Source organism: Homalodisca vitripennis, chromosome 4 (assembly GCF_021130785.1).
Source record: "Homalodisca vitripennis isolate AUS2020 chromosome 4, UT_GWSS_2.1, whole genome shotgun sequence".
NCBI classification, from domain to species: domain Eukaryota; kingdom Metazoa; phylum Arthropoda; class Insecta; order Hemiptera; family Cicadellidae; genus Homalodisca; species Homalodisca vitripennis.
Window position 1 is genome coordinate 163,611,835 of NC_060210.1, and position 12,175 is coordinate 163,624,009.

Below are 12,175 nucleotides of genomic sequence, written 5' to 3' on the forward strand. Positions count from 1 at the left end.
GTAGAAAAATTGAATACAAAAGTGATATCTTTAAAGCTGGACACGTACCTGCATATCCATACAGAGCTCCTTCTTTCAAAACACATGAAATTTTATTTCTTGGTATTTATTCATTACTGTACAAAATATAGCATCATGCCTAAACGATACGCCCAATGAGTTAATTTTGTTAATATGACATTTTTAAGAAATATTTCTCACTTTCTGATCAGTTGTACATGACTTTTAGTCCTTCGTTATGTAATTAACTTTAAAAATAGAATTTAATTCTCTGTACAATTCAGCGACATTTTCACAACCCTAAAGTAATAGAAATAGAATACATGAAAAATTAATTCATAGTTCTACAGCAGTAGACGATGATTTATCTCATACAATTTTTAATTTCATGTAAACAATGTATCCCAACAAACAATATGCTTCCTGTTCTTTACTTAAAGATAGCAGCTTTGCTAATTGAGCTCGCCCTATTCAGACCACATGAAAGAACTAGCTTTATGAAAGACACCACAGTACAAGTGTCCTATTTATAATAAAGTGGATAGAAAAGTGTAGTTGTATGGAAACATTGCTACATTGTATATCGTCATCAGTGGCCAGCCAGCTTCGGAACAAGATATAAATTAAATTTATCAAACGATTAACAACTATTAAAAATTGTTATTATAGCAAGTATTAGTGTACACATTGTAAATATGCAAGCATAATTTGTAATACAATTCACAAAACTATCATTTGATCTAAAACGCTGCAGAGAATGTCAATTTATTTGCAATCTAATATTCATCCACAAGAAGATATATTTGAAATAATTAGGTAAATTAGATTAAGGATAAGCGTGAGCGGCTGACTTGACACCTCTGCTGGACACTGTCTATTTTCGGGCAAAAAATATAATTCTAGGTTAAATAAGTTAAGATAAGCTATGATGCAAGGAAGGCGAAAAGTGGCGCTGTGAGTAGAGTAGAAGGCATGGAGGGGATAACGGATGTTATAGGCTACTGTCGCCATGTCCGCCATCAATAAACAGGGGAAACTCGTTATGATGGAATCCGACTTATCTGATGCGATTTACACTCAGAAGATTCGGTGCACCAACAATATGTAAAACACGTTGCATTATCTATTACACTACAGAGGTTTCTAAGACTCCTCTGGTCACGTCAGTTAGCATCTTCTTTCGTCAAAGAGTAGTTTTCACGCTAAATTAGATTTACGTAGTACATGTTCTACTATTACAGTGTGGGCACAAGGCAGACACACATAAACACTTCTTGACCAACATCTGCAACGCTCAGCCAAACAAAGAAGTTTAAACGTCTGGTGTGCTTAATTTCATCTGCAATTACTGAACAATAAAGAAATGGACATAATTACTAGGATTGTGTACGGAATAAAGTGAGCATGCCGCTAATGTGTACTCCACCTACCTCTTGTTACGGTCCCGATGCCAGGCGGAGATGAGCACTCTACGGTCCCAGTCGTCTGCTCCCAGCTGTAACACGAACTTGTGGTCGAATCTCGGGTTGTTGGAATACTTGCGGACACACGTCCGGTGGAAGTTACGCTCCGACCCAGTCCCGGGTGCCACGAGGCTCACCTGCCACAAGTCATTATCCTAATTTTAACTCAACTGGATCTCCTTCTTTTGCAGGCAAATCTACAACTAAATTTTATTTCAAGTGTTAAAAATATACGCGACAATAAGCTCGGTAAAATGTGTGTTGAGCAGAATTGCTCGTAAGATTTTCCCGTAATATCATATAAGTTTAGAAAATGTGTATCTATTTCTTAGTATGTAAAGACGATACAAGGGTTTTAGCGGTGTCGAGCGAGAATTACTGGTGAATCGTCACTCATTCCAAATATGTTCTTCTTTGTTTTGGTAACGTGAACTCTTTGAGGTCAAGAGCCGTTACAGTGGAATTTGTATAAACTGTAGAACCTGAGCGCGGGAGTGTCCTGGCGCGAGATCGGAAAGTGGGGTGGGTATTGACCCGACCCTCCCCCTCAAAAAATAATAAATAACGGCCGGGTTAAGCAAGGCTCGTGGAATGGAAGAGGTTATGAAGTGTTCCCAGCAGCTAGACAAAGCAGCTTATCAAGGAGTAGAGCGGAGACGAGCGGAGGGAGCATCGATCCGTGACGTCACTCGCTGACCGACATTTCTCAACCTGTAGTATACACACCGCGGTGCGGCGCGGCGGCGGCGGACCTCCTTGAGATAGCAATCTAAAATAACAGTCCGCCAATTTGTTAGTTACGTAAAACACGAGTTACAAGCAGGCGAACTATGTTATATTAGAAGAAACCAATTCCTGGAGGAACAATGACAGAAAAAAGAAACTGCTTTTTAAAACACACTATTCTTTCTCACTTGTAATAATTGTTTTAAATTCCTAACGCATATTCAGTTAGAATATGTATATTAAATTATAATAGGTTATGCATGTATTCAACATACCTTCACGTATGCATTACAGGGCTCTGCCCCAGGCCTGCCCAGGTTGCGACCTCGATACACTGTAAAAGTCAAGTGCATAAGCAAATTATTAAAAAGTATATTCTAATTATTATATGCATGTGTGAACATGTCATTGAACAATCAATATAAATTTATGATACAAATAGTTTTATACATACAGACATATTCTACAAATAATTGAAGTATATAATTTCGAATAATTTACATCGCCGTGTATTTTTACCTACGTGACAACTGATCTTTTATCTGCAAGCTATATTTAAAAAGCAAAATTATCAACATAAATAATGTAGGAATAACTGCCAAAAATATAAAGGTTGCTAAAGATAAGCCAGGAATTCACGTCAGTTATGAAGAACGACAATAAAACATGTAATGTAATGTAAAAACCTGATAGCACTTTAATGGCTCAATTCATAAAAATAGCATTTAACACTAAGATGTAAGGGTAAAAACTACTGCTGGCATCAGTCACATTTAATCTCTCACAGGGCAATCCCTGAAAATCAGTGAAAAATCTGTATGATAGCCATAGAAGAATTTCCATAGTATAATATCTATGATAACTATTCATATTAAATGTTTAAGACCTTGAGGTTTTTGGGTTATTTACTAATGACATTTGGACCTTCAAAAAAAGGGATATGTTTACGCAACACTGTTCATCTGATTCCGCAATGGCCACCCTTAGTGTTTGCAGAGTATAGTTGATGGTATCAAATCTTAGTATAGTTTCATACACTGTATCTTGATATACGACCCCTGCGCCTCATTCACGAGTTGTTCATTGAAATAATTATTAGACCGTTTCCATATAGTATATTTATACTCATAATGTAGACTCGGTATATGCAATAAAACTAAAAGACTTAATTAGATTAATACTTTTAACACGATTTCACTATGAAACCAGTTATTTTTTGTTAGCATTATGTAATAAAAAAAACAACAAAGCAAAATTAAAATGTTACTTTGTAGAGTACAAATGTATTATGATTTCACTATATTAGGTCAGTTACTTTCATATAATTCAGTCAGCTTAAAGCACTAGTTTCACATCACTAATTTGTAATACTACAATGCATAAAACCAGATACGCTTAGCGATTCCTTACACTACATATCTTTATCTTAAGGTTTCTTTACGTAATCTAGTATGAAATCGTATTATTAAAACACTTGGGTAGGTTCTGGGTCAGGTTGGATTGCAGTAGTTTTCATTGTGTTATTTAAATTATAACAACAAAACGTTGTTTCTCGTACATACCATGTATAATCAGAAGATTGTTGGCACAGCTTAACGAAACTTCCAGTTCTCCTAAACAATTAAGTCATCATTAGGTATATAACTATATTGAAATGTTATTTATTGTTACAACTACGATTAATTTGTAATTTAATCATGTTTAAAAGCTGTTAGTTTATTATGAAAGCAATACAAATTATTATACTTGACATTTATCATTTTACCTTTGTTAAACATGCCACAAAATTTGTGACAAAATTGGAGACTGGACAAAAACAAAGAGTAATGGGAATCATAACTCCCTTAACCTTGACCATATGTACTCAATGAATCTAGATTTACTCATATCCTTGGAGTTGCTATGATAATTCAGTTAAAGTATAAATTAAATTTAGCAGTCGACTGTAAAGGATCGAGCGCTGCAGAATGAAAGCCATGAGAGCGCGCAGGTGTTTAGCTATCAGTTACCATCCACCTGCAGTCGTTTTATCGTTATCAACGAGTCTGCATCGTAGGCTAATCGATATGTGCCATAAACAACAATGCAGTCACGTGCCACAATAAAATACATGCACTTTTGAAGAATTACGATCATAACTGAAACATGCAATTAGTGATTAGCTATTAGTTTAGCCTACTTCCAACTTCGGTCGCGTTATCGTTGTCGTCAGTGACCCCTACTCCGCGTACTAATCAATACACAACAATGTAGTCGCTAGTATCGATGAAATAATATATAGATGAAGAATTATTAACTTTGTTTATGATTAGATCATGTAAATAAGTAGAAGTGATACAGGTGATTAGCTCAGCCGAGCTCAGCTCCGACACTGTCAAAATTCATCGGCCTCGGTTGGCCTTGGTGTTAACAATTCTCTTCCTAGTCCTACATGGCCCTGATCTTAAAAAACACGTATTAATCCCATCACATGCGACATTATGGCGATGATGTAGCAATAGCTGACTGGGTAGGGCCTGGCCGGTCGCTGTAAGCGGATTCATGTGGCAGTGCACGGAGACTAACCGAAAACCGGATGACTAAATAATATACAACCAATTAAAGGACGCAACCAGTCGTATTCTAGTAATTTTGTAATCTATCACAAATTGAACATTTCGATACTTAATAAAGAAGATGAACTGTGAAATGTACTCACCCCTGCCCATAATACGTTTCCACGATCTGGTGCGTTTGCTCGGGGACGCGAACGATAAGCACCGGCGAGAACGGGACTGTCTCAGAGGACTGCTTGACGTTACAGTGCTGGAGGCTGCAACAGACAAAATGCACTGTAATAGATGAAACTACTTCCATCATTATATTAATCACAAAAAATCTGTCAACTTAAGGATTAAAAACCTAATGAGTAAAAATTAACGACAATACTCACCCAAGCTGGAAAAGTCATCATCGTTGTCTTCTTCGTCGTTGTTCTTTGACAGCGTCGGAGATTTCATTCTTGAGGATTCGGCGAAAGAGACATCATCGAACGCGTCCTCTGCTAACTTGGGAGTCTTGAGGTAACGTTGGCCGTGTGAGTCCCACGTCTCCTCAGAACACTCTGAAGCATTCGTTCCACTCTCGCACTTCCTTTTATTCCCTGCATTAGATATGGGACATTCTAAAGGTCTAACTCCCGGTATTTCTTCATCATCTGGACTCGGCGGGCTGGGAATGCCTTTCGGAAGTGTTAAGCCTAAAAAACTGGGTGAATTATTTTCTCCACTATCAGAATATTCTATGTCGTACAGTGAACCGAATGTCACTTTTTTCGAGCTGTCCAAACCTAAATGGGAAACCGATCTTGATCTTTTTGGCGTATCTTGTAAACTATTTTCTACATTGCCATCTAAGGGACTGGGAAGACCTTTAGGCAAGGTCAGATAAGAAATTGGATGTCTTCTGGGAAGTCTCTTGGACATAGCTAAGCTGTCATTATTTACTCTAGGAATCCGTCTTCTTATAACCTTTTGCCTTTTCAACGTAGAAGGTTCATCTAAGTCTATTGAAGTGCAACATGAAGATGTTTTCGTCCGCCTCTCATCAGAATCGGATGTAGGGGGAGTATTCAGTAGAAACGTTTGCTCGTTAAAGATGACGCCTCGTCTTTTCAAAGCAGTAGTCAATTCATTTCTAGTGTTCGTGTTCGTTTCTGTACATTCGGTATCCATTTTAATTTCATTTATGACTAAATTATTTACATCGTCGTGGGATCTTGACACAGAGCCTATTTCTGTAGCACCTTTCCGTTTTTGTCGTTCGTGATTAGTATTTAAAATATGGATTACACTAGAGTCCATCACAATGTTATTAACAAACTGCTTTACTTTTCTATTACATTCTATTTTATCATAATTTACATCAAACTGTTGCGTAGTTTTTGTATTATTAACTATACAGTTTCTCTCGAGTTTATCTGATACAAATGAATTCAAAGTTTTACTTTCCATGAAACCTTTGCCACCACACGTGTCTGAATATACATCGTTATCTGATTGAAAGATAACTGATCCATCTTTTGAATTAGAGGTTTTGTTCAGACATCTGTTCTTTTCGGCCGTATTTAATCTTAGCCAGGCGAGCCTTCTTGCCAACGGCGATACATCACAGGTCTTTAGTCTCTCTCTCGGAATCCCACAATCCTGTACTTGTTCCTGACTAGTTACAGAATCTTGCTTAGGACTCATCTTTATTTCATCAGACTCATTTAAACCTGTTGCAACGTGTTTGGCAAAAACGGAGATAAAATCCTTGGTACGGGTAGGTGTTTCTGAAGCATCCTTTTTGCGAGTTGTCGGTATCTCTTTGTTTACGAGATCAACAGGGCTCGGACTAGGTGACTGGTTCAGAGCGTAATATAACGGATTATCTAGACTGATACCTTGAGAGAGCAATGGAAAGGTCTCAGTCATTCGTTGTCTGAGAGCTACAAGACTTTGGGTAGCTTTTAGTGGACACGGAGAGTAATCTATTTGTGCAAAATCAGTGGAAGAGTTTTCACTTAAGACTGAAAATGTCTGGTTGAAATCCAAATCAATATCCTGATGCCGCAGATCCGTACATGGTTGTTTCTTACGGGCTGGAGAGCAGAATTCATGTTTCGAGTAAGGTTCTTCATTGAAGACTTCTGTACAATTCCTGTTCAGAAGATACCTGTAAAGAGATATTATGTCGTTACTTTTCAGAAATCGTGATACAAACTCAGGACTAAAAAACTGGCATTACTATAAGGATATTAATTAATATGTATAATTAAGTATGATATCCGATAACAATAATAAGAATACAGAACATCAAAAGAAGTAATGAATATAGCATTAATTTGTGCAACTCCACAGAATATATTGAATAAAGTGTTTAAAGACGTAATTTTTTCTTGAATATTAGAAGACTTCGGAACACTTATTGTAATAGTATAGACTACTAAAATTACGTTGTATTTATCTGTTTTTTGGATTCAACTATTAGGATAAAAGACGTGTAAGTGTAAAATAAAGATTGGAATGATGTCTTACGCTGGCGTTTGTCGAAGGCGGATCGCGCTCCGGCTGCGCTTCAGGCAAGGAGGGTTGTCGGATTTATCCCTGAAGACCTCCGTACGGTGAGGCGAGCACGAGGAACATGGACTCTTCTTGCGGCAAGATCTCGGCTGACTGCCGCTCAATCTGTCCTGGACTTTGCCCTGGTTTTCCGGTGTCCTTGGTAGACTTTGGTAGTTGCTGACATCCCTGAGTGCTGCAGGAAGAGTGTCCAGACACATGTAGATGCTGTCGCGCTTCCTTGGGGAAGGACGGTGCTCATTCTATAACAGGTATTCTCATTTCATTTAAATAATTTAATATACTTGATTAGTTAGAATTCAACTTAGGTTTAAAACACTCAGGTGCCGTTGATTGTATATTTACTAGGTTGGATCAGCGCCCATCGGGCTCCAACTAATCCTTCCGCTGCGCCAACTCTCAAGTACGTTTGTCACTAACACTTCACTGATTACATCTTTCAGGATTGCCATCATAAAAGTGCAAATAGCATGTATACTTACTTGTTAGACCCATGTTTTAAGAAAAATAACTCATAAAAGTATGGAATGAATCTCAGTTTTAAGACATCTTATGTTAATATTTTTTGCTCAAATGAAGAGATCGGAAAAATGTAATACATTTTAAATTGTAGTACACGAATTAAACTAAACTAACAAGTACCGTAATACAAAATTTTGATATATCATTCAGATTAACGCTAACACCGCCTCTTTTACTTTTTTTTTTTTTTTTTTTTTTTTTTTTTTTTTTTTTTTTTTTTTTTTTTTTTTTTTTTTTTTTTTTTTGTCACACAGAGAACAAGATCGATGAAAAGGTTATGCAACTTGTTTTATCCTCTAAATGTTTACCTCCTGGTTCTCCTTGTCTGCAGATCGGCGTGGTCGATGCTTTGACAGTTTGGCAGCGGCACGGCGAATGCTGTAGCAGGGTCCCACGCCTGACCCTCCGCCTGCCGTTTTGTGCACCGTCCACTTTAGCATTAGTCTGGAAAATAACAATAATACATGAAAAGTGCTTCACACAGACATTAAATGGTCTTATGTCAGTGCTCATTAGCTCACCAATGGATTATACAGATATCATCAACCTTTTCCACCCGAAGGAATGTAAGGTATACACACGTGTGTGTGTGTGTGTGTGTGTGTGTGTGTGTGTGTGTGTGTGTGTGTGTGTGTGTGTGTGTGTGTGTGTGTGTGTGTGTGTGTGTGTGTGTGTGTGTTCAGCGTTCATCACTCGGAGGCTGTTACTCATCAGATGTAAAATTGTTACAGAAATATTGGTGGCTGCATCTATATTATATGTCAACTGCCATGATCGCCACACATTACCTCGCTGGCGGTGATATAGTGACATTGTTTAAATGTTAATGAAGGACGATGAAATCACAATATAATGTATCAAATGACTATTACATTTAACAGCTGATTGTATGAGTAAATCAGCTTGTACTGAACAGCATTCATTCGAATAATGTGAATGAAGTGAGGAATGATGCTTAATAAAATCTGTACTACTCAGCTATAACTTGTAGCTAAATATATTTGGTGTTAAATTATACATACAGGGTATAAAAAAGTCCCGCTCGGACTTGATAATTCCCGAACGAATACAGGTAAAGCAATTGAACTTGGTACATCATTACTTTACCTATAAATTTGCTTTTTTAACTAACTACCATTTTTTGTCATGTCAGGGGTTGGTTCGCAAGGAGTCAGAAGGAAATTTTAAATGAGAGCATTTTATGAAAAGTGCGGGACTTTTTTTACGTCCCGTATAAAATTGACCCACCAAAATACGTTCTATTTTTAAACATATTGCATAAAATCTCACGTTATTTATTGAGTTATTACAATAATTACATTTTATTAAACTCTTTTAATAAATTGACAAGCTGTTAATAGCTTTTATAATACAACATAAATGAACACCGCGTAGTAGTGTGAGTGTACCAGTGTGAGGCTTTGCAAGCAAATGCTAAATCGGAATTGGATTGGAATCACCAAGTGATATTCGGCCAAGGAAACGATAGAGCAACAAGTTGATTTTTGATGCGCAAATGGCATACATTTCCTCCTGCCGAGTCGGGTTTGGCGCTCTAACTTCAGGGTCTCCACAGCCATTAAAATGTACAATTTAATGATTCGGCGTTACTATCGAATGTGGAGACACCTTCCAAAAACAATTATCTTCGTAATACTTGGTACGCCTTAAAACATAGGAAGGGGGGACTTTAATAAGCGGCCTACACTGGTTATTCGGTTGTTTTATGGAACAATTCGAAGTATTATCCAACTTCGATATGTAAAAATCGTACAATAAGAGTTAAAATAAATTCATGTAGCAAGAAGAATCTCGTACACTACAATTTTAAAAACATAAATTTAACATTGACATTACAAAACAACAAAATCAACTATGGTCTAGACTTAGATAAAAAAGATACATTACAATATTTATAACTTGCCCAGCTTGATATCAATAAGTAACCACTTTTGTGAAATGGAGGAAAGAATTCTCCCTATGGATGACCAGGAGCAAAACCCACATGTTGAAGCACTTAAGCAAATCTCGTCACTTGTGAGAAATATCTTATACATATATTCCTTATACTCATCGCCATTTTCAAAGTCTTAAAATCGGTACTTCTTGCTTCGTATTGTTTATATTAAAATTACTATAACTAATAAGTTGAAATTATATGCTAAGTGAAATAAATTTTAATATAGAATTATTACTTCGGATAAAAAATATCGAACCATTCGATAATAACAACCGAATAACGAGTTAGGCCGCTTATTAAAGACTACCCCATAGGAATGGCTATTATGCCTTTTTATAATGCTGGGAAACACATGCAAACCTGCGGGTAGCAGTTTCACATAAATGTGATGCCTTTTTAAGTGTTAAAATATGAATTTGTAGTGGGATGTTTTAGAAGCACCATCCTAAATTTCTCAAAATATTCATTATTCTGTGTCTTTGACCATTCTTAGACGGAATCGATAAAAACATAAAACAAATATTTCGAGAATGTAATTCTCATAAATCTGAAAACTAGGGCAAAATCCAAGTAACGACAGCCAGCTATAAGTATTGCACGTCTGCACGTAAACTACATTATAATTCGGGCGATCTGCAGCCGACGTGTCACATGGAATCGCTACAGTCGCAGAAATATCATTAACATATCTCTTTCTGTGTCAATCATAGCACACATATCGGGGGCACATTCACTTGACGTGACCGTGATAGAATGGAGTCAGTGAGCGTATCATTAGATTACTAGAGACAAAGTGAGTACGGACAGTAGCGAGGCGTGGGGCGGAGCCCTACAGCTGTAGGCTACCACCTGGCCGGCACCCGTCACCCACGCTCCACCGGGCAGTGGAATAGTGGAATATTTCGCTCGTAAATACGATACTTTCCAATGTTGACGTAAGCCGGATAAGTCAGTTTAGAGTCTACGGTACTTCATGTAATACTCGTACTTTTAATATTATACAGCCTAATTTCATTGAATATTTATAAATCGAACTTGAAACCAGACCTCTCAACTGGGCGAGTATGTTACTACACCAGACCATAGAACTGTTACTTTTTACGGTTCATTTGTACGAATTTGACTATTTCTAACACTAATATGCATACATAACCAAACTAACATGTGCTGGAAGACAAAATACTTATCATAATTTATTACCGTAATTTATGTTATACAATGCTGATATAATATTTATTTTTTAACAGCATATAATGTATGTTTGCATGTGTATATATATATATATATATATATATATATACAAATATATGTAGTAAAATTTGCGTAATTTAAATTGTTGTGGGACTTCCTTAATTAATTGTCAAATTTAAAATACTGTGTCTGCCTTAGCGGGAATATAAGAGTTAAGACGAGCCCGTGTACACAATCTCATTCACACATAACCAGTTGTGTGGTTATCACATGAGAGAGTAGTACATATTGTATGTTAGTGTTGTATGTTATATGTATAGAATATTACTATAATACACATAGTGTTTGTGTTATGTTTATAACTGACTGAACATTAAGATGCAATTAAAATAGTAAAACCGGTTAGAGCAGAGCAGAGCAGAGTGCAGGTTGTATGTTAGTGTTGTATGTTATATGTATAGAATATTACTATAATACACATAGTGTTTGTGTTATGTTTATAACTGACTGAACATTAAGATGCAATTAAAATAGTAAAACCGGTTAGAGCAGAGCAGAGCAGAGTGCAGGTTGTATGTTAGTGTTGTATGTTATATGTATAGAATATTACTATAATACACATAGTGTTTGTGTTATGTTTATAACTGACTGAACATTAAGATGCAATTAAAATAGTAAAACCGGTTAGAGCAGAGCAGAGCAGAGTGCAGGTTGTATGTTAGTGTTGTATGTTATATGTATAGAATATTACTATAATACACATAGTGTTTGTGTTATGTTTATAACTGACTGAACATTAAGATGCAATTAAAATAGTAAAACCGGTTAGAGCAGAGCAGAGCAGAGTGCAGGTTGTATGTTAGTGTTGTATGTTATATGTATAGAATATTACTATAATACACATAGTGTTTGTGTTATGTTTATAACTGACTGAACATTAAGATGCAATTAAAATAGTAAAACCGGTTAGAGCAGAGCAGAGTGCAGGTTGTATGTTAGTGTTGTATGTTATATGTATAGAATATTACTATAATACACATAGTGTTTGTGTTATGTTTATAACTGACTGAACATTAAGATGCAATTAAAATAGTAAAACCGGTTAGAGCAGAGCAGAGTGCAGGTTGTATGTTAGTGTTGTATGTTATATGTATAGAATATTACTATAATACACATAGTGTTTGTGTTATGTTTATAACTGACTGAACATT

General features: G+C 36.3%; 1 protein-coding gene across 1 annotated transcript in view; it reads right to left on the bottom strand.

The window, feature by feature from the left end:
• Positions 1 to 12,175, bottom strand: part of LOC124360504 — a 166,729-nt gene that overhangs the window by 120,779 nt on the left and 33,775 nt on the right. The window contains exons 2-8 of the mRNA XM_046814195.1: positions 8,122 to 8,257; positions 7,247 to 7,533; positions 5,122 to 6,884; positions 4,888 to 5,001; positions 3,752 to 3,802; positions 2,465 to 2,523; positions 1,431 to 1,600 (exon numbers count right to left, since the gene is read on the bottom strand). Coding sequence (XP_046670151.1) covers positions 1,431 to 1,600; positions 2,465 to 2,523; positions 3,752 to 3,802; positions 4,888 to 5,001; positions 5,122 to 6,884; positions 7,247 to 7,533; positions 8,122 to 8,253 — 2,576 coding nt within the window. The 5' untranslated portion in view covers positions 8,254 to 8,257. The remainder of the gene's footprint in view (positions 1 to 1,430; positions 1,601 to 2,464; positions 2,524 to 3,751; positions 3,803 to 4,887; positions 5,002 to 5,121; positions 6,885 to 7,246; positions 7,534 to 8,121; positions 8,258 to 12,175) is intronic.